The sequence below is a fragment of the Centroberyx affinis genome, unplaced genomic scaffold, assembly GCF_046629955.1.
Source record: "Centroberyx affinis isolate AG114_WGS23_722 - 3 ecotype Tasmania unplaced genomic scaffold, CSIRO-AGI_Caff_v1 ptg000353l_1, whole genome shotgun sequence".
Lineage (NCBI taxonomy): Eukaryota > Metazoa > Chordata > Actinopteri > Beryciformes > Berycidae > Centroberyx > Centroberyx affinis.
In genome coordinates this window covers 14,832-36,895 of record NW_027279024.1, presented here as the reverse complement: position 1 = coordinate 36,895, position 22,064 = coordinate 14,832, and the positions used below count along the sequence as shown (strand labels likewise).

At 40.7% G+C, this 22,064-nt stretch overlaps 2 protein-coding genes across 3 annotated transcripts; both read right to left on the bottom strand.

Annotated features, from left to right (window-relative positions):
* Positions 1–3,732: 3,732 nt before the first annotated feature.
* On the bottom strand, positions 3,733–9,593 carry LOC139641180 (signaling lymphocytic activation molecule-like). Of its 2 annotated transcripts, XR_011694972.1 has the most exons (6): positions 9,310–9,593; positions 6,857–7,153; positions 5,678–5,932; positions 5,196–5,344; positions 4,294–4,945; positions 3,745–3,867 (listed from the first exon to the last, which is right to left on the bottom strand). XR_011694972.1 is itself a non-coding variant. In XM_071515453.1 (5 exons), exons 1-5 carry the CDS (start codon positions 9,341–9,343, stop codon positions 4,364–4,366), a joined length of 1,317 nt encoding a protein of 438 aa, XP_071371554.1. In that variant the 5' UTR covers positions 9,344–9,592; the 3' UTR covers positions 3,733–4,363. The 2 variants fall into 2 exon arrangements, 1 of the variants encoding a protein (XP_071371554.1); XM_071515453.1 differs by having other exon boundaries at positions 3,733–4,945; positions 9,310–9,592.
* Positions 9,594–12,055: 2,462 nt separating this feature from the next.
* Positions 12,056–20,762, bottom strand: LOC139641181 (ATP-sensitive inward rectifier potassium channel 10-like). The gene is made up of 5 exons (XM_071515455.1): positions 20,372–20,762; positions 18,491–18,702; positions 17,457–17,588; positions 16,811–16,988; positions 12,056–12,465 (listed from the first exon to the last, which is right to left on the bottom strand). Exons 1-5 carry the CDS (start codon positions 20,760–20,762, stop codon positions 12,056–12,058), a joined length of 1,323 nt encoding a protein of 440 aa, XP_071371556.1.
* Between the last annotated feature and the right edge of the window lie 1,302 nt (positions 20,763–22,064).

The window sequence follows — 22,064 nt, the reverse complement described above, 5'->3', positions numbered from 1 at the left end:
ACACTGATATTCACCACTGTGGCCTGGTACTACAGATTGGAATATGAAGTGTTTAGACGGAGAGTAGCTGAGAAGTTCTTGACCATCCTTGTTGATTTTGTACCACCAGTCAGTGTCCCTTCCTTCCCTCATGTCACATATGAATGTAACAGACTCTCCAGTAAATACATGGGACCAGTTGGGTTCAAGGGTCAGCACAGCATCTGTTCTCCCAACACAAACACATACAGCATAACACATTTAGAAGAAAAAATAAATACTGGAAATAGCTTTGTTTTGAGCAATATAGGATTTGACAAACTTAGTCATAAGTTGTGCAGAAACATACAGTGAAATGATATGTATGGAAAAATGTAGAGATAAGAAGAGGAAGCAATAAAGAATAATAGGTGGAGATTCATCTTGAGTGAATGAATAGATAAAGAGAATAGAGAAAGTTCTGTCATCACCTTGAGCGTGTCCATGGTAGAGGAGTGTACTCAGCACTAAAATAAAGATTGATACCTCATCAGACACTATCAAACTGTCAAAATGACAATCAACAAAGGCAAAACAGCTTGAGTTCCATCAACTGCTTGGATAGCACAGTTTCCATATTGATTACACCCACAAGACTCTGCTCTATTCAAACGCTCAGTGACAAAGAAATTAGACAAACCACTGATGCTCCGTTCTTTTCACCACAACATTTTCATTATTCTGTACCATTGGAACACAGAAAGTCACTGTTGTACTCACAGAATAACACAAGCACACAGAGCGAGGTGCGCCCCATCCTCACATCCAGCTCAGCCACTCTGTCGCTCTGCTTCTCACAAACTTTTCCACTTCCTATACAGAGTGAGCTTAAAACTTCTGTGCAGGAAGAGAGAGACAGTGAGCTGTGGTGAAAAAGAAATGACATTGCATGCCAGTATGAGTTTGTCCAACTTCTCCTTCTATGAGTTTAGACCATCGCTGCTTCCTTCCTCTTTATTGGACGAGCTCACAAAACAATGTTTAGTTTGACCTAGACAGATTTTTTATATGTATGATAGCATGTACAGAAAATACATGTAATTATTGCAGATCCATAAGACATCGGATCCTTGCATCAGTGTTTCAAATAACGTGAATAATGAATCAGAGGCTGACATGGTGAGGATTGGGGTGAAGCAGTGGCATTGTGTAAACCTTTCTATTTAAAGTTTACTCTTGTTGATACATATACTTTGATTTATAACATGGATTGGATTTACAGGCATTCAGAAATGGTTAATTATTGTATATGTTTGTGGGATGTGAGTAAAAAGACATGTATATGATACACACATATGTTAGGTATGTGTTTATTTGTGCACATTGTACTTGCATTCACATGTAGTGTATGTAATGCATTAGAGGCATGTGTGGTGTGAGTGTATGTATGCAGGTATATGTGTGGATGTATTTTATGATGTATGCATGTTTGTATATGTATGTGAGCATTTATATGTGCATATGTGTACATATGATACTCTCCATACTGGATTGGATATGAAATGTGTTTGTATATAGGTATGTATGTATTTATTTGTTCATGTGTTGTATACCCAGAATATTGATACAGATGCCACGGATACTTGATACTCTTATGTGCGCCTGTGAAATCTCCATGTTTGAGAACAAGTGAATTACAAAATAGTCTTACGGTAATGGTATTTATGCTTTTTTTTATGGCAACATTGTACAATAAGTGGAACAATAATTGACGTAGATAGCACTGTGACATTTAAGATGATTGTCTAGTGAAGTTGCTTTGCATTATCTTGATCTCTGGTATTACTAGACAGAAGGGTGAACAAATGAAGGAGATGGCAAGTAAAGAGGAGGGAGAAAAAAGGAGTAAAGAAGAGCAGGAGGAGTTGGGCAGGAGAGGAAGTGGATAAGGAACAGAGGAAGGGAGGAGAGAACTTGGGAGAAAGAAAAGGAGGTATGTGGGACAGATAGAAGAGGAGCAGAGGGGTGGGAAGAAGAAAGTTAGCTGTGCCAGGGGTGGGGGGCGATATGACATGGTATGCGATGATATCGATATTAACGTCCCCGCGAAACGCCATCTAGCATTATAGAGTATGCCTTTGTATCAGCCCATCACACATTCTGAATCACCCAAACCAAACCAAGACTTGAAAATCTATACAATTACACCACACGTTTGAAGTGACACAAGTCCAATTTTTTTTACACATCCGATACGTATCTGATTTACTGCTCAAGATGTAAACAGCAAAAAGTCACATAATATCAGATTTTTTCAAATCTGATTTGTGCCACAGTCATATGTGGAAATCTCAGCCCACATGTCACCTGTGTCTAAACCCACTAATCAGATATGAGTCACGTGTGATAATGTGTGAAAACAGCAGATTTCAGTGTGACAAGTGTGTAAGTGTGACAATACTGCTTTTCAACCAGCAGGAACAGGTGTGTTTCCAGCCCCTACACTGTAGAACACTAATCTAGAAAACATAATTTCTGGTAATTTCCAGCTACGTCCAAATGGGGTTCTAGGGAAAGACGGGCCACTTTCAGATTTAACTGCTATGTCTGGCGGAAGCATTTGGGTACAATGATGCTCCATGCATGTCTTATGGGAATAACTGTGTGAAGGACTTGACGGTTAAAAGCAATGACTTGCAGCACTGCAAAAACTGACAAACTTGTTAAGTTATCTCATCTTGTATCCAGGCTCATCAAGCTTATTTTAAAAGTTTTTTTTTGTGAAATCATCTTCCTGAACTGGCAGATGATTGTACCGGTTTCAATATTTTAACTTTGTTTTCAGGATAATGTAACTTCTAGGACATTTACTTTGTAAAAGTGAAATTCTCTTGGAGAAAGTTTCTATTTTAAAGATTTTCTTGATTGTTTTATGATGATTTCTTGAAAGAGGTCATTCTGGCATGTATCAAGTGAAATTTATCGAAACCAGCAAGATTATCTGCCAGTGGAGTGAGATAATTTGACTAAAATAATAAACGTGATAGGTCTGGAGTTAAATGACTTGACAACTTGTTATTTTTTGAAGTGAAGTGTACATGAATGCTTTCGAGATCGTTTGAAGCCGTCCCGACCCCATGATTGACATTTTCTCTATTCTTTGCTTTTCATGCTTGGCAGAAGGGCAAACTGCTATCTAGTCAAATATTCAGTTCAAGTTCCCTGGTGTCCTGATAAGGTAAGGCGTATCAATTTACAACATTAGATTGATGAAGGTTAAGCCCACTTACAACAAAGACATCCAACCAACAAAATGTTGGATGTCTTTGTTGTAAGTGAGCTTAATCCTTTACTATAGTCGGCCCTGTAGCCCTGTGTTAGCAGTAACGTTAGTTAAGTTGTAGTAGTGAGCTGCAATTGGTCATTTGATTTCACTTTTCATTGTTATAGTATTATTTATCATTCTGTGTGCTTTTGTTTGTAATTGCTCAGCTTAGTTACTGTCAGCTGGTCACTATTGTAGGCTGTCCTGGCTTTGTAGTAATCTAGACGGTTGTTTGCAAAGACACTGGTGCTGGCAAGCATGTACTAGCCTTAAGCTAGTTTCACTGTTCACATGCACTTAGTGAGAAATACATTTGAGTAGGTGTGTGTTACCATGGCATGGATATGATCACAAAATGACTTATTTGATGACAATTGCTCATTTTGTTGGTTTTATCAATTAGTGGGACTGTAGAAACATAAAGAAACAGCTTCAATGAATGAGTTTATTATTGAAGATATGACGACAGCTATGATGATCTCTGGCGAAGAGTCACTTGTAAGCAAATGGCAAGACAAGCATGAATGGAAATTATAATTTCATAGAGTTGGTAGATGATAAAACAATATTTCAGTCTGTGTCTCCTGAAAAAGAAGGCAGTTATGTTTAACTTGAACAATCCTTGAATTGAAATTAAACCATCACCTCAAATGCTACAGTATAGTACCAAGACACTATGTACAAAATTATTGCGCTATCTACAAAGATGATCGGTAACACTTTACATTAAGGGTACATTAGTTAATAAGTATTAACTAACCCTTAATTAACAGTTAACTAATGTTAACAGTTAACTAATGGTGTTCATGTTAACTAAAGTATTATAAAGTTTATAAAGTATTAAATAAGGTATGAACACCGTTAGTAAATTATTACTAGACACATTAGTTAACTATTAGATGCAACTATTAGACACATTAGTTAACTATTAATTAATGTACCCTTATTGTAAAGTGTTACCAATGTATCCTCCTATTTAAAAATTGTAAATATTACATTTGTTTTCATACCATTTTAGCCCAGTGGCAGAAGAGTGCACTGTTCTGCTGATGCTGGCTTTTACACAGTTGGTTCTTACTTTCAAGTGTCATTGTTAGCTGTTTGGCCTCCACAATCCTGTTTGGCCTGTTGTTGGTGCTTTGACCTGGGCAGATGTCTTGGCTTCTGCAGCACACTGTACAGTGTGTCAGGCTGCACGGGGTGCTGTGCCTCCTCCAGGGTGACAGAGTTCCCTCTGGCCTCTTGGTGTCGCTGTACATCTTTAACTAACACATCTCCATCGTCTGTTTCCTCTGATGAGGCACTTCTTAGGTTCTGTGGGTAAGTCTGCACCGGTTGAACCGTAGCCAATTCTGACGGCTGTTTTGGCCTTTCTCCGGCTCTCATATTGTCCCTGGATTGATTCTGGTGTTCTCTGTTGTCCCTCTTGTCCAGCGGGGCGGTCGTGACTGGTAACTGTAAAGAGCAGTAGACTGTGTCTACTTTCGGAGGTTGCTTGGATCGCGCTCCTTCTGGTGTGATGGTTGTGTTGCTGGCCTGGATGTGTTGTGTGTCGTCTACGTTTTCATAAACTGTCTCAGTTTGACAGGAAGAAGATTCATCGCCCGCAGGTTGGGGTTGCACCTCCACCGACAGCCTTGCTATTTGAAGAGCAGTCTGTACCTGATGAGAAGATAACGCAGCAACATGTCAACCATTTAAAAAAATAATAATAATAATTTTACCTACTCTTACAATGCAACTGCTGGCATGGAAGTGAAACTCAATTTTGCCTTCTTGCAAATGTCTTTAATTCTGTATATCACATGAAAACAGCATCCTGTCATGAAATCCTTAAAATTTGACATCCCCGAAAAGAAAATGTAGTGCAGTACAGAAATATGTTTAAATATTCTTCAAATTATAAACTTACCTGCTGGTTGTGACATTCTCTTGAGAAGTAAAACCTCTTAGCCAAGAAGACAGCCAACACACAGATGAAAAACGTCCCAGAAATGATTGCTATTATAATGCCTGCTGGTAATGATGTCCCTGTGTATTCAGTGTTAGTTTCACTGAGGCCTGGAAAGAAACAGAAATACATTCTCAGCAGATGAACAGGAAATTTGCCTTGGTTTCCTACACAGAAAGACACCGAGAAATTTTCATCATGGGAAATGACAACTGACTTCATGAAACGATAAGCTCATGGGTATCGATACAAAAAATCTGCCAAATATGTGAATACTGCATGTCTTTAATGAACTACCAGAGAGAAAGAAAGAAAGAAAGAAAGAAAGAAAGAAATACTATATTGACAAATTAAACTTGGGTAAATTTCAGTTCAGTCAGTGAGATCAACAGGTCAACAAGCAGAGGCTGTAACGCTGCACTGAAACACTGCATGCTACTTACATATCCCCCCCACACTTTCAGAAACATTGCTCGTGCTGACATGGTTGTTGGCTTTACAGACAATAGTTCTGTTGTCGGTGGAGATGGTGATGTTGACCGCTCCGAGTGATCTCTGAGAGGTTCTGCAGCGGGCTTCATCGCAGACGGACCACGCCCAGCCGTCCTGGGTGGAACAGTTCACTGTGAGGTTGCAGGATCCATCAGACTGGTTGGAGTTCAGGACTGCCATCCTGATAACTGGTCTGGGAACTGCTTCTACAACACCCGGCCCAGAAGAGAAGTTAAAGGGGCGTTAAGTAATCTATGACCTTTATCGCCATCTGTCGGCATCCAGTAGGAATTGCAACATCGATACTTTTTACGCTCCTGCACAAGTCTCTAGCACAGGCCCTCCACCCAGTGACGGTGTCCTGTAACTCAGTGGTTCTCAACCTTTTTGGCTCCTGACCCCTTTAAATGAAGCAGTGTCTACTCGCGACCCCCATCACAAGCGTGCAGAGTTCAACCAAAGAATGATTTTCCCTTTTCAGGTTGTTTCTTTTAAAACTATTCAGCATTTCACAAGAAAAAATGCAAAAAAATGAGAGAAAAATCAGAAAAAATAGACGTGATAATGAATTTTTGTAGTAGAAATATGCTTTTTCCTATCCCATAAATCATTTCACGACTCCCCCAAAATTATCTTGCGTGCCCCTGGAGGTCCAGACCCCCAGGTTGAGAACCAATACAACAGAAACACCGTGTGAAGAGACAATATATCAGTACAGTAATAATAATGCTTTGTCATTTGCTTTTTTGGCTTGAGAAGGAGGATTGTTTGCCTTCATAGCTTAAACGTCGTGCAGCGTGCAACACCGTCCTAGATCGTTGTGCGGTTGAAAATGCAAGTAGGAGGAGAGGAAATTGGTATTGTCTTGAAATTCAATTGGGTGGAGAGTTTTCAAAACGGAGCATGAGCCAGAGAGTGAGTTTTGCAAGGCAGAAATCTCAGGCCTTCGTTGAGAAATCATCGAGTCATTGGTATTGATCCACAACCATATCAACTGCCTGCAGATATATTATATTCTTTTTTTTTTGCTATGGGACAACAGAAATCTTGCATAAGTGTACTGGGGATAAGAGGGGAGAGAGGGATGGCAGGATATGAATAAAGGGAAACATTTATTGCTTTAAACTTACCTTGGACAATGAGCCTGTGTTGTTCCCTTGATTTAGTAAAGCCCTGGGTTACTGTTGCCTCATAGGTGCCACTATCTGTCTCAGTCAGTTTCTTGATACACAGAGAGAAGTTACCGCGATTATAGTCCACTTTCTCTGTGTAGTTAGGGTTGATGTCTCCTTTAGTATTGATTATCATGCCTACATTAATCATTTCCCAGGTAACCTCTTGACCTTTTAGTGATTTTCTAACATGCAGACATACTGAGCTGTTTTTCAGCCTATAATGTGTCACTGGTGGGTCCTCTGCCGCCATTCCTGATAAGAAAAAATTACAGAATATCAGTCATATTATGGAGTGAATGATTCTGACACTTTGATAAGTTGAACATGCAAAATAAGTCAGTAGAAGAAAGAACTCCTCCAGAGTGATGGCAGGCTGTTTCCTAGTGTAATCACTTAGCCAAGTTGAAATAACTGTTTTTCTTTGTTTGTTGTTGTTTTTGTGTTTGGGAGCTGCTGCTTTTTGGGAGCCACAGGGAGGAAGGATGAGAGAACATTTGATTACTCTAAATGACAGTGATAAAAACCATCATGGAACCTTCAGATCCTGGTTTAGGTTTAGTTTACATGCACAACCATGCAAAAGATAAAATATTTAAAGGATGAAGAAAAAAGAAATGCAAATGGTGAGACAGAAACACACCAAGGGGCTAATGAAAGTGTCTCGCTCCAAAAGAAAAAGCAAAAAAAATCTGGATGAGGAACAAAGGCACGAGGGAATATGGTAACAAAATTTATGTTTGATGAAAATGATGTCAAAAGCTCAACAAGGAGGACAATGATAGAGGTTATTCAATTTATTGACTTTTGCCGCTAGGAAGAATATTTTGCTATTTTGGATCAAGGATGCTGCTCCAACAAAAAAGTCGTGGCACAATCTTATAATGGAGTGTATTCCCAATGAATACATCTCATGTATGTTTCATTCCTTCAGAAAGTGGACGCTTTCTATAAAGTTTGGGACCCTTACTTAGAATATATTGGACCTACGCTGTCATCTTCCACATTATAAGGGTTTCCTGTATTGCTATTTGTTTATATATTTATTTATCTGATGTTGCCTTTCTTTGTTGTAGGGGGTGGTGAGGGTTGGGGATGAGTATAATGTCCACTATTTTTATTTTTTATTTCTTATTCTTACCTACTCATTTTATTTGTCATGACATGTCTGAGCTGTTTTGTCTGTGTTGTATATGAAAAATGCAATAAATATATTCTTTAAAAAAAAGGAGGACAATGATATGAAAACAACAAATTTAATGACTAAAAAGGCAACTTAGGTCGCACACTCCTTTAAAGTCACACTGCAATTATAAAGAAAAAAGACACAAAAAACAAACAAACATCTTATTGTATTTTATATCAAAATCTCATTACTTTTACTTCCTGGAAAATGGAACATCTTTAGCTGTTCATTGTGTACCATGAGGTGTACATCAAGATTTCAACCAATAAAATCATCACAGATTTATGATTGTGTTCAAATAAAACTGCCTTTCTCTCCCTAACTGATATCCCATTGGTTTACATTTTTGAATGATCCCTCCCCTTCGTCATGTCCCACCCCAATATCCTGTTTCAACTGGAAAAACATTAAAGGAATCACATTAAGGAAGCAAGATGCTCTCAAAAAGCCATTTCACTGTGACTCTATTTAAACTTCTACATAGTCTTGTGTAGTTTTCAGCAAATCTGGGCCACATTACACTCACTACCCTAATTCACACCACAGGAGCCTCACATGGAAAGCTTAGTTTAATGATTTTACACAGATCAAGGCACCCATATTCATGGATATGACATGTTGTAGCATGGCCTGATGCTTTCTCACGTAAAAATTATAAGCTTGGCAAGGGATATTATCTTGTATCCAATTACCTTACACACACTTCCTTACTTTGAACTTTGAAGAGTATACCAGAAACCATTTTGTATTAGTCTAACTCACTTAGCCCGGAGCTTTTCTCCTCACTGGAAACTACATTTAATTGTTTTTCACATTTCAGAGATTTAGCTGACACTCTTATCCAGAGTGAGTAGAATAGAATAAACCACAGTAGAATAAACTTAGAGACAAGCAGCTAAGAGTAAGTGCAAAGGTCAGGGCAAGAAATTAAATTACGAGCTAAGGAGAGACATACAAGATGTTGTTTTATAACACTGTATGAGAACCAAGAGCGCAAAGACTTTTAGTCCCTAACCTTAGTTACACAAAAGCAACTTTATAATTTGGTCAAACCCAACAATTCATTTAATTTCCTACATTACATAAAAAAAAAGGCTTCAGTGCGTTCAGCATCATCTCGCAATCTGTTTCCTGTATGAAACCTTGTGTGAATAGCTGCAAAAAGCGTAGTAACTGCTTTTCATTTTAGACTTTCAAATGGAAGCTGAATTTTTATTTATCTTACCTGCAATAATACAGCAGCTCAGAAGTAGAAGCATTTTCAATCCACTCACAATTTGGTGCTCAGTATTCTTCACACGTCACTTCATAGAGTGAACAGGAAACAACAAAGTTACCCAGATATGACAGGTGTCAGAGACGAAAGAAGTGAACCGTAGCTCTCCTCCTCAAAGCATTTCATTTTCTTCTGATCAGGTGCATGGCTTCACAAGCAGCATAGATTCACTTCAGCTGTATCGTTTTCAATTTTGCGTTTAACTTCTCCATTTACTCCATTGACTGAGAAATCACCTGGGAGTTTTGGCAGTTTGATTATAGTGCTCTAATTTAAGTCATCTAACATCTGATGTCTGCATGTGTGTGTGTGTGTGTATGTGTGTGATTGAGACTACATGTACTGTATATGTCTACAAGCTGTGACAAACACTGTCTGTGGTTTATACAGGAAATTAAATAGGTTTCCATGGTAGCTAACTCTCATGAATCAATTTTTGTTTTTCTCCTTGTTCTACGTTAGTTGCAGTCAGACACTTGACAGCAACATTATTGGGCATATTACTTCTGAAACAAAAAAATCTACCACTGTTTCGTGCGTTTCACATCTTAATTTCACCTTTGGAGACAGACAACCCAGATAGAAATGATACATTTGTGTCGTGCACATCATACACACATGTTGTAAATCATACATTTATTAAAAGAGGCACTTTAAAAGTACATTAGCAGTTAGACCAATGAGCGTCCAGTATTATCAGTGAGCCACGGCTGACTACACATACAGTATAAACAATCACAACTTCTCACCAGACATGGAGCAAACTGAAATATTTTCAGTCACTTTGAATATTTGCTTGGCTGGAACAGCAAAACCGCAGAGGTTTTCCTCTCAAGAGTTTTATTCCAAAATGAGATATGTATCATTTAAATAGTGTCACCGACTCTCACAATATGATTGAAGGCACAAAATCAAAACAGATTATGGTACTTTTTACTTAAAATAAAAGTTAACTTAAGTCCTTGGTTGATGTAACAACCAAGACTGGATGCTCTATATTTTTGAGATATTGAGCAATGAACTTCAGGTAATAAATTGCAACAAAATGAATATATAGCAGTTTTCAATAGGATGCTTCTTTTTCTAGGACAGTTGAATTGGTTCTGTCTTGCCATTCGAGTAAAAACACTTTTGGAAAGGAATCTTTACCTGAAGTTCACCATTCAGCTTTTCATAAATCCAGGTGATCCATTCTGTATGTATTGTATATTTGTCCACCAAAGAATTGAATTAGCTCCTATCCTAAATCAAGCACCGTAACTTGATTTAATGTTGTGCTATCTGTTTGTGAGAGTAGGTGTCACTTTTTTCAAACAGTGGGTATCTTATTTTGGAGGAAAACTTCATGTTGATCCAAGTCTGTCCAGTAGACCACTGATACATAAAGGCAGTAGATTAGACACATACTGGCACAATCCACAAGGGCTTCCATATCCTTTGTATGAACAAAATGACAGCAGTAAAAAGATGGGTGTATTTTACAGTAAATATATAGCATTGTGCATTAACAACCATTAATGTGGCATATTGAAAGTACAGCGATGGTTTAAGGAGTCAAGAATTAAGGGGATTAAGGGGATTTTTGGGGGGGGGAAATGGAGATGAAACAATATTTTCATACATTCTGTACAAAGGAGCATGCACATGTTAAAACACACATACATGAAGGATGAAACACAGTACACAGGTGTTTCATACACACAGAAAAAACACACTCACACAACTTTCCCATTTGCATGCATACACACGCTCACAAACCCATTAACACACACTCAACCACAAGGTTTAATCGTTGGATACAGTGCATGAAGTATTAAAGTTAGTTCAGTTACTCTCCATGTGTGAAGTACCACTTTTCCATCAAGTTAAAGTGCTTTTAGTATCATTACTAAACATTTAACCTCAATACATAAAACAAGCGTTCAAGTGAAGACGTTCGTATCAAAGAGCAGAAGGGATGCACAATATATTCGGGTGCAATAAGTAATGCCATTGTTAGAAACTATTATAGGTACATACAATATGATACATTCCTTTGAGATCCTTCGTGAAAAAATAAGAGTAGGGTTCCAGTATTTTCACCACCCTTACAGGTACGCACCTTAAGGGGTTTCGTTTAATAAAAAAAAAAAGAAAGAAAAACAGTACTGTGATTCAGTGATTACATCCACGTCAGACCGCCAACTTGAACTATCCTCCAGTTACAGTATATCAAGTCCTTTTCATGAAAAAAAATATATATATTTGAAGTTTAGAAAATCCCCACCATGAATAACTTCATGTTGTGCCGTACGTGGGTACAGGCCAGGTTTGTCATTTTTTCCCTTTTAAGTTGCTCACCGATCTATACTCTCTACAGACTGGGGGTTGGGTGGGGAGTCGGGGATTGTGTGTGTGTGTGTGTGTGTGTGTGTGTGTGTTTGAGGTGGATGAAAGGGGTTGGGGGGGGGGGGGGGGGTGACCAGGTGTTTTTTTCCTAGATGCAAACGTCCCAGATGCAAATGTGTGCAGACTTGATGTGTGACTGTGTGGGTGGTTTTGTGTTGAGCAGCTTGTTTCTATCTCACTCACTTCCTCTCCCGCAGTTTTTTCCTCTTTACCTGAACTTTCACACCACCGTCAACATCCTCTCTCTCTTTCTTTCTTTCTCTCACTCTCTCTCTCTCTCTCTCTCGCTCCCTCCCTCGCCCTCTCCTCACACATTACTGATGCGTACACTCAGCGGGCTGCTATCTCTCACGCGACCCCTGTCCCTCCCCCTCTCCTCCCCCCTGTAGCTCTCCTCCAGTCGCATCTTCTCCGGGTCCGCCCCTTCCTCCTTGGCGCCGTGGTAACGGGACGCCTGCGAGGGCGGGCTCGCGGGCGGGGCCTGCTTGAAGAGGGGCGGGCTTTTGGTTTTGGCCACCTTGTCGAAGAAGGCGAAATCGGCCACGTATTTTCCTGAGGGGGACAGGGAGACGACGGGGGGGAACTCGTAGCCCCACAGGATCTCGTCCGGAAGGTAGGAGGTTCGAACCTGGCAGGTGGCGGAGGTCGGCTCCACCGTGGCGCTCATGATCACCAGCAGCTCAAAGTCGGCGAGGTCCGGGTCTGTCCAGCCGCCACCTGGAGCACACAGACAAGACCCCAGGTTAAAGCCCACATCGATTTTTACATTAAAATAACGCTAAATACTGTATATGGGATAAACACTTTCACTCTGCCTCTGTGTGTGACTCTGTGTGTTCATGCCAAAATCCCGCTGTTCGCCTGATAATTGGCTTTTCAATGATGTTTCGGGACGTTTGTCGCGTATACCATTTGCTGTGGGCGTGTCGACTGGACGTGACTGATGGGGAGCGGAGCTGTGGCTATCAAGGTGAGGCTAGTGGCCACAGTGCAGGGGAGTCATAGAAACAGCAGAAATTCAGAAAGTAGCAAGAAACATGAGAACAGCAAAGCTAAACATGCAACAGAATACACTTGTTGCTTTTTTTTGTTTTCATTTTGCAGATTTAATCACATCCGCTTTTTCAACGCCTGTGGTGGCTTTATGGATTTTGGCTACCTCAGCCTCAGGCGAGAGAGCTTGGAAAGTGTGTATGTATGTATATATACAGTATATATACAAATATATATTTCAAGGCCAAGATTTACTACATTGACGGCATGAGATAGACTTCATTCCCACATTTTGATTGACTTTGATTGACTCATTTTCACTATTTTGTGCACACAATTTCATTTTTTGTGCAAACACAGTATTAGAGCAATCCCATGATGAAATGCCAGTAGGATATTATTGATATGTATTTTTAAGTCAAATCTCAAGGAACACTCAATTAAAACATCCAAACCCAGATCACAGATTGAGTCATTCAGTGAATGATGCTCATGTGGGTGGCTAAGGAAAGACACACACACATGCAAACACACACACACACACACACAAGTCCTGAAATTTCCAAAACATAAAATCTCCCCACTTACAGACTCACTCAAAAAAACACTTGACCGGAACTCAACAACACACACACACGCACACACGCACACACGCACACACACACACACAGCACTCACTCCTAAAACTGAATACACACACAGCAAAAGGCGCTGCATGGTGTGAACATTCCATTCAGAGATGGGCGGTGTGTTCAATATATATCAATACACATGTAGGCCATACTTGTCATTCATCAACACACAACCCACATTACACAAAGGACACGCTAGAAGGCATATGCACTCAAACAAGCACACACCTGCATCAACAGGCCTCACTCAGAACGCAGACTCGGTCATCTGTCTAAACAGTCCTTACCCTAACCCAGACCCAGTACCGCTCTCACTAGGGCAAAAACACCAGGTTTCGTAACGGCTTGTACACACTGCGAGCAACTTGGTAGATGTGTCATAGATGTGTCAATGTGTCGCTCTGTTTTATGTAAAGCACTTTGAATTACCTTGTGCTATATGAAATGTGCTATATAAATAAACTTGCCTTGCCTTGCCTTGCCTAGTCTGGACGATTATGGGCGGCGCAAGAGGCTCCGACTGCATCTATGTAGTGGCATTGTGCAGCTACAAAGTTTTGAAAAGGCAAATCATGTATTTATGCTTTGATGTTGCCTTTCATAATATTACATAATACTGTTTTGATGAGTTAACGTAGCTAGCTAGCATGTGGTAATTAGCACATAATGAAACACATAATGAAATTACTTACTGATTAGCATCGACTCCAACAATGGATGCAACCGTTCTCCAAGCATTGTTTTTAAGATTTTATTCCTGTTAGTCTATTAAATAAAAGTTGTAGAGAACTGGGAAGCGTTGATTGGCTGTAATCAATTTCTCATCCGTTTTGCACTTGCCAGGCCGAACTATTGTTAATAGAATGAAATCACATTGGTAGGGAGACAAAGGTAGCACAGGAATCTGATTGGCTGAACACAAAAAGTTCAGCCGTGTCCAACTTTTCTTGGGCCGACAAGCTTACTTGACCGTCCACACATTTCGTTCACACGTTTCCCCGGGTTACTCAGCTCTATAGGAAATGAGTGGACTTTTGGCGACTTGCTGATTGTGTTAACATGTGCATACACACATACAAAACCGCAAAACTTACACACCACGCATGGTATGTGGGACAGCATGGTTGGGAGGGATGTGCTAACGTTCTAGCTCACTGGTTTGGACAGTCACAACGGTGCTCTTATAGACTTTATCCACAGTGTCCTGCCCTCCTGACTCACTTGCCTCACAGTCACATTGTGCCAAGAAGATTAACACACTGTTGCTCTGTAAGCTAGTATTCAATGTTCCTACCATAAATCCCAGCCAAACCCCCCATACACATAGCCTGTGTATTGTATAAAAGAAGCATCGCAGGGAGCGCTAAAGCTCTGTCCAAAGAACCGATAAATACAGAATGATGTTCAGTCAGGAGTGTTGTCATCAAAGTATGCCCAAGAATTAGAGACCATTAAACATAAAGTGTCCATTATGGGCATTCACACAATGAAATAAAATGAAACAGCATGTGTGGTGGATACTTCCTTGGCTAAAGGCTAATCCTGCTAAGGATTTTTACCTACGCCAAGGAGGTGATGTTTTCGCCCTGGAGTTACATGTAGTTTCTCTGTCTGTCTGTCTGTCTGTCTGTCTGTCAGCAGGATATCTCAAATATTTATGAAATGATTTCCATGAAATTTGGTGGACAAATAGGCCTTGGGTCAAGGGACAATTGATTCGAATTTGGTGGTGATCTAGATCTGGGATTTCCGCCATAAGACAATTATTTCTTTTTAGCCTTAACTATGAAATTAACATAGAGATAGAGGCTTCAAATCCTAAGGGTTTGTTTGCATGGTCAATAAATCAGTTTAACTTAAAATGTAAGTGATAGGAATGATGTGTTTGGGTTTAACAGCAAGTTGGAGAATTGTTCAGCGTTGAGAGAGGTTTGCCTTCTAGTTGCTTGCACGGAGAATATTTTTAATCACCACATGAATGACACATTTTTAGGTTCACAGTATGTGTGGCACATAGAAGTGTGTAAAGCAACACCCTGAAGAAGGCCTGTGTGGGCTGTAACACGTAGATTGTTTGCCTCAGTAGATTGTTTTATCTGCAGGGCGAAGTGACTTCCTTCTTTAGTCATGGTGAGTATATGGAGGAAATGTATCACAGAGGATAGGAGGTTGTTGCATGCTACTGCACCTTAAGGCCCTATAAGAAGCTAGACAATAAGATACTGTAGTTCAGGATACTGTATATCATGAGTTAGTTATTATGCTTCTATGTATCATACTTTATATAGTCTGATTTTTTTTTAAAGTGCTTTTAAGGCATAATTTTGTAGATTTATAACAGGAAACAACCTAGATTAGGGACATGGCATCATTATACTGGGTACTTTCAGAATAGGCACTTAAAGAACACATATTATTATTATGGGTGCTATCAGGTGTACTGTAATATAATCCCTTGCAGTTAATTTAACTGGAAATTGTAGATTAACTACAGAGAGGCTTATTGTAAAGAGAGAAAAAGAAGTGTGCGCTGGAAGGGGAGATAATGATACTGTACCAAGGAATGAAGGGAGCGGGATGAATGACAACAAGAAGGAAACAGGTGGAAATGGAGTTAAGAGAGTGGAGCAGAGGTATAGTGGTGAGAGGAGAAGAGGAGAAGAAGAGGTGATCGGATAGGATAGGATAGGATAGGATAGGATAGATTAGGAAGTGCATAGATTAGAACGGAACAGAAAATCGAGTCGAGTCAACCCGGGCCAAGAAAAGAAATGAAAGAAATAGCTTGCAGTGAATTGGGGGGGGATGCAGTAGCGATCAGTGTCCATCAGTACTGATCCCCGTGCCTCTGGCCAGTGCTGAGAGGTCTGCGCTGCTGTAACGGGATCTGTGCAGGCTTCGTGTCAGCACCCCGGACTGTACGGCATTGTGCTCTAATGAGGGGTGTCTCTGGCAATCTCTCTCACACACATTCCAGCCGGAGAAACCCTCTCCGCCGGTGCCAGCACAGCCCAACTCTGGACAGCTAGAGGCAGCCAAGCATGCAGCACATGACCGTAAATACCCACACACCTACATACACATACATACAGTACGTGCATACACAGTCATACACAAGAGATCTAAGAATACTTTTCATTCAAACGTGAAATACCATTTCAGAAAAAAATGACACCTAATGTAACTAAATTAATGTTGTCTTTAAATTAAAGCACATTTGGGTTTATTATCAATGACTATTAAACATTAGGTTAAGATATTAACGTAATGATTAATAGTAATTAATAATATTTACTAAATAATTCTGTTTTGAGGATAGAAAATGTATGTTATCTGTAGTAATATACATATTGCTGCATATAGAACTGTATGGCTATTACTGATGCAAGTGTATTATTCCTTACATTTACAATAGTGACATAAGAGTTGTGTATCACCTTTGGCAGCCCAGGCTCTGAGAGGGCTGCTGTCGTCGATGATGTGGTAGAAGGTGAGGGGGATGATGAGGAAGGGGCTGTCGCTGGACGTGTCCACCTGGAAAGGCACGTTCCTCTGGTCCAGTCGCACCGTCTCGCCCTCCTTTGTCAGAGAGGTCTGAAGCAGCTTCCCCGTCACCTGGGAGCCAAGACGGAGTCAGTAAATGTAGCCAAGAGGTTAGAGAATAAGGCATCCTGTAACCAAAAGGCCCCTAGGTTTCATCCCTGCAACAGCCAATGTTTTCAGCAGCAGCCATTAAAGTGTCCTTGAACAAGACATTGACTGGCCCTTTACTTACTCAGTCACTGTACGTTGCTCTGTATAAGTGTGTCAGCTAAATGCCTCAGTTTAAATAGCGTAAATTGTATCAGATCTGAGTTGGAAAGACTATTTGGAAAGGACTCAATTCTTTTTCTGGAAGTGATTGACCTTTTTGGGGGCAACTGAGCCTATTACTGAGCCTGTTGGATTGTCGCTAAAGTACAAACCCTGCCTATATACATACTGTGTGGTACTGTGTTACTGGAAAGTATTATTGAGCAGAATTATACTCCATTATTAGGCACTGTAATGCATTTTAAAGACCCACACACACAGCCTGCATACCTGACATCCTAGCAGCAGGCTTTTGCGCATGTTCGCCACTCGGATCATGAGGCACGGTCGCCCCTCGTGATTGGACACCACGGCGTGCTGACTGAACTTCACTGTTTCGCCTCTCTTCTTGGGACGTGCAACCTACAGGAAGGGGAAAGGAGAGGGAAAAGGTAAATATTTCACAGAACTGTGCACAGTGGGTGTGTGTGTGTGTGTGTGTGTGTGTGTGTGTGTGTGTGTGTGTGCACATGCATGCAAGCAGGTGGGCCTTAATATCTTGATTCCTGGTACTACATACTGTAAATACTTCACATAAACTGCACTAATCATCCACAGTCCTCCTGACTTCCTGCTTCCCTGTGTAAGATAACCTGACCTGAGATAAGTGTCCTGAGGAGATAGAAGAACAAAGAAATAGAGATAGAGGAGTGAAATTACAGGGAACTAGAAGCTAAAATCCGATTGATGACGGAACCCCTGTGACAACACTGATTCTGATAGATAAGATAGGGACAAGGGAGAGTGTAAAAAGTGGCAATAATAGTATAAGCATCATTTATTACCAAGAGGTTATTGCTGACAGTCTACAAACAATCTTATTCTCAACAATGGCATCTTAGTTGCTGAAAAGCTTTGATACTTTTAATCAGCTTCACAGTTCATACTGACTAGCCAATGGTCTAATGGGATGCTGCGGTACTCAAGTATCCGGTAAAAGTTTAACTACTTTTCAAAAGTATTATTTTTTAACCTTACGCATCCTCAGTGTGTGTTTTTCCATTTTAAGCCAATAAAAAGTTTATATTCAGGTTGCACTGGGTTCATCCTTTGATGAATAGAGATGTTAGAAAAAAGCAAATGCCCTGGTGTTCTACTTTCATAATAACAATATGGTATTATGTTATATTACAGGTCATCCTCCCAACATTTATTGCAAACGAATTGAACTTCTATTTTGTTATCACATATTTTGAAACCAGATATTGCAGATTTTGTTAAAATCCTGTGTGAAACTGTCTTGAGTAAACACTACATCTTGCTACCTTTGCGAGGAAGGTGCCGGTGATGAAGATCTCCATCACCATGGTGATGACCAGCTGAAGGATGAGGAGGACGATGGCGGCGGGACACTCCTCGGTGATGCATCGGAAACCGTAGCCGATTGTGGTCTGAGACTCCAGGGAGAAGAGGAAGGCTCCTGTCAGGGTCTTGACCTCCATCACACAGGGCGTGTGGTTGGAGGGGGGGTCAAACTCTGGAGAGAGTAGAGAGGCCGATTGAACAAAACAGATGGAGTACTTAATGACAAGAATATTACTGAGAGAATATTCTGGTCTGATTTGACATCCTGCTATCTGGAAACTACTATGGCATGTGAAAGCGCAGTGTAAAGGTTAGGTGTAATCTAATTACCATGGAACGTTTTGTCCCTTCACTTGTTCCTCTGCCAAGTCTCTTTCCTCAATGCAACACTATGTCCCATATCTCGTTCTTCATCTTCTTCATTCATTCTTTTCAGTCTACTTTTCCCTCAAAGAGTCTTTTTTTCAGATTTAAACAGCATAGTTCCAACAATGGAGGACGGCATTTCGAGCGAGCGACCAGTGTCACAAGACATTTCACCTACGAAGGCTAATAAGTCCGGTTCTCAAGCCAAAAATGAAACCACAAAGTAGTAGTATTATTACAGTATTTTACATTGTGATATGTATTACCTCTTCACTAGACATTTCAGTTGTATCTCTGCTCTAGTTAGGTAACATTAGTCGTCTCTATTGTGAAAATATGACTTTATTGTTTGTTGTTTATTGTTCGATGTTGCTGACACTCCAACTGGTTGCCGATAGAATAATAAAGGTCATAGACGACTTAAAGGATAAGGCTGGTGTTTTTTAATGCATTTCTCACCGTCTACAAATCCTATGAAAATAACAAAATCAACAATGATTTTGTTTTGCCAACTAGTCTCGTCCATGTAGCCGGTGCCAAATGAAGCCATGTCCCAGCAGCCATAGAACTCCATTGTATTAAAAAAACAATTAAAAACACGTCAATGAGCCATGCTGTTGCTCTGGGCAGCATATTTCATCATCACGATGCACCAGGCCAGCCAACATTTAATTCAAACAATTTAATAAGCCCGCTGTAAACACTTTGCAATCTCAGGAAAGTAGTTCCGTAGCACCGAAAATAGTCCCCGCCGTAATGAAGAATTTGAATTTGATTTGGTAATAACTACATCTACTACAGACTGACTTTTGGTGGTAACAGTTAGCGATTTTTAAAATTGAAACTATGTCTTTGTGAGCTGTATTTCAAGGTTTTTAGTTTACAATTGGAGCCAAAGACTTCCGGGTTGACGGCTAAAAACGGTATGTGGGAAGTCAGAAAGTAATGGGAGTAGAGCATTGTTGATTTTGTGATTTTCATAGGATTTGTTGACGGTAAGCAATGCATTAAAAAACACCAGCCTTATCCTTTAAAGTCCCCATAAAATGAACTCTCATTACTCTTTCTTCCAGGAAAACAGTGTATCATTAATAGTGACCTGCTGCACTAGTAGGCGTAAATAAAAATTCCAGCCAATAAAACCATCACAGATTTTTGATCAATCCCGCCCCTCCGCCCCTCCCATCAAATCAAACTGCCTTTCTCTCCCTGACTGATATTTCATTGGTTTACACTTTTGAATGATCCCTCACTGCGTTATGTCCCGCCCCAACATCCTGTTTCAACAGGAAATACATCAAATCAAGGAAGTAAAGATGCTGTTTCATGGGGTCTTTAATGCCCCTTAACTACATCCCAATATTCAGGTAATTCAGTGTACTACACTGTCTTTCAAATGTTTTCTTGCACTATCATCTGTCTCTTCTGTCTCTACTCTAAATCTCTGTCATCCTTCCCCCCTCCCTCCTGCTCACCTAGTAGATCTCCATGCACCAGTGCCACCAGGTACCAAAGCACTCCGAACAGGAACCAGGTCCCGGCGAAGGTGGCCGAGAACAGGAAGAGCTTGTAGCGCCACTGCATGTCCAGGAACGTCGTCCAGAGGTCTCGGAGGTACAGCGCCCCGCGCCCGCTTACGTGCTCGATGCGTACATTGCTCCGTCCGTCTTTGGAGAGGACACGCCGCCTCCTTCGCAGAGCGCAGGGCCCCGCGGCTCCTGTTCCTCCTCCTCCTGCCCCGGCCCCGGCCCCCCCGGTCCCCCCTGAGGACCCCAGCAGGGGCTTGGTGACGTCAGTCTGTGTCTGGGAGTGGCACACCTTCTGGGGGGAGGAGCCTTCTGAGGAGGGGGGAGTGGCCGAGGTCATGGCTGGAGCTACAGGGGATGGAGACTGAAGGGGGAGACGGCAGGAGGTGCGGAGAAAAGGGGAATGAAGAGGGTGGGAATGGAGGGAAAGAAGAAGTAGGGGAGGGAAGAAGGAAGCATGGAAGGAAGGTGGGAGGGGAGAAGGAAGGAGGGAAAGATGGTGAGGAAAAAAGGCATAAGAGGATAAGGTTGCATGGAAAGTAAGATCAAGCAAACAGCAGGTCATTGAGAAAAAAAAGTGCAAAGGAATGGAGGTATGTGCAAGAGGAGAAAAGAGAAAACATTTGATAAGCACATGAATGAAAGAAATGGCAGAGTGGAACATCGGGGAAGAGAGGGAGATGAAGAGGAAGGGAGAGAGGGGAAAAAAAAGGGGGATTATAAATGTGACACGCCAAGCACATTTTTCGGCCGGACAGAGGCTGTGTTGTGGCTGTCCAAGGTGGTCCATTTAAGCCCCTTCTCCTTTCACCAGAAGCAGCTGGCATTGTCAAAATAAAAGCCCCCTTTCAGCATGAAGGCACAGCTGCTCTTTCACATTAAAAGCGTGATACTGCTGGCTCACTCACGTGTCTGCTGCACACGACAGCAACTGAATTGAGATGAGGAGACACTAGTGCCACTTATTCCACATGAAATAATCAAGAAAAGAAGCCTTCAAGAATTTAAATCAAAAGATACTGAGATCAGCCACTGTCATGTAATTAACCACTACCATTTTATTAAAGATCAATACCTTTCATTTTTTGGTTACTACAGTGAATGCCTATATTCTGCTGCAAAGTAGCTTCTCTTGTTTAAGTTTGCCAACATACCACCATTACAAGCACATGTTAAGCTGCCAAGCTAGATCTAGAACATCTAGAATTGTTCCATTTGATGTAATGCTGCAGCCATAAAAAATGGCATCTTGGGTTCGATTATTTCACTCAATATCAGTGTGTTATAGCTTCACTGAAGCGTTGGAATGAGCACATACAGAATAGGTATGTGACATTGTCATAAAAGTATGGAAAACATGCTTTTTCTAACTTTGAAGGCACCTAAATTTAAGGGCAAAATCAGGGTGCAAGGGGTTAACCTGACAGACATACCAGATAGGTGAGGTGTAAAGCATTAGAATAATTCAGATAGTGTCAAATAAGTTTTCAATTATGGAGAAGTATATTCAGAAATAACTAGAATTTGACATTCAAAAACTTTCCTGTCATTCTCAAATCTTCGCTAACCATCGCTAACTACATGCAAATACAGTATCATTCAAGCTCAGTGGCTCTCATGCACTTAACAAGTGTCTAGTGAA

What these genes read in the sequence shown, in the direction of transcription:
- LOC139641180 (XM_071515453.1), bottom strand. Translation starts at nt 9,343, where the DNA reads ATGCTTCTACTTCTGAGCTGCTGTATTATTGCAG. An exon ending in ACACAGGCTCATTGTCCAAG is followed by an intron (nt 5,933 to 6,856) that starts GTAAGTTTAAAG and finishes CGGGTGTTGTAG; the next exon opens with AAGCAGTTCCCAGACCAGTT. An exon ending in GAGAATGTCACAACCAGCAG is followed by an intron (nt 4,946 to 5,195) that starts GTAAGTTTATAA and finishes TCTTCTCATCAG; the next exon opens with GTACAGACTGCTCTTCAAAT.
- LOC139641181 (XM_071515455.1), bottom strand. Translation starts at nt 20,762, where the DNA reads ATGACCTCGGCCACTCCCCCCTCCTCAGAAGGCTCCTCCCCCCAGAAG. An exon ending in GGTGCATGGAGATCTACTAG is followed by an intron (nt 18,703 to 20,371) that starts GTGAGCAGGAGG and finishes TACTCTCTCCAG; the next exon opens with AGTTTGACCCCCCCTCCAAC. An exon ending in CAGAGCCTGGGCTGCCAAAG is followed by an intron (nt 12,466 to 16,810) that starts GTGATACACAAC and finishes TGTGTGCTCCAG; the next exon opens with GTGGCGGCTGGACAGACCCG.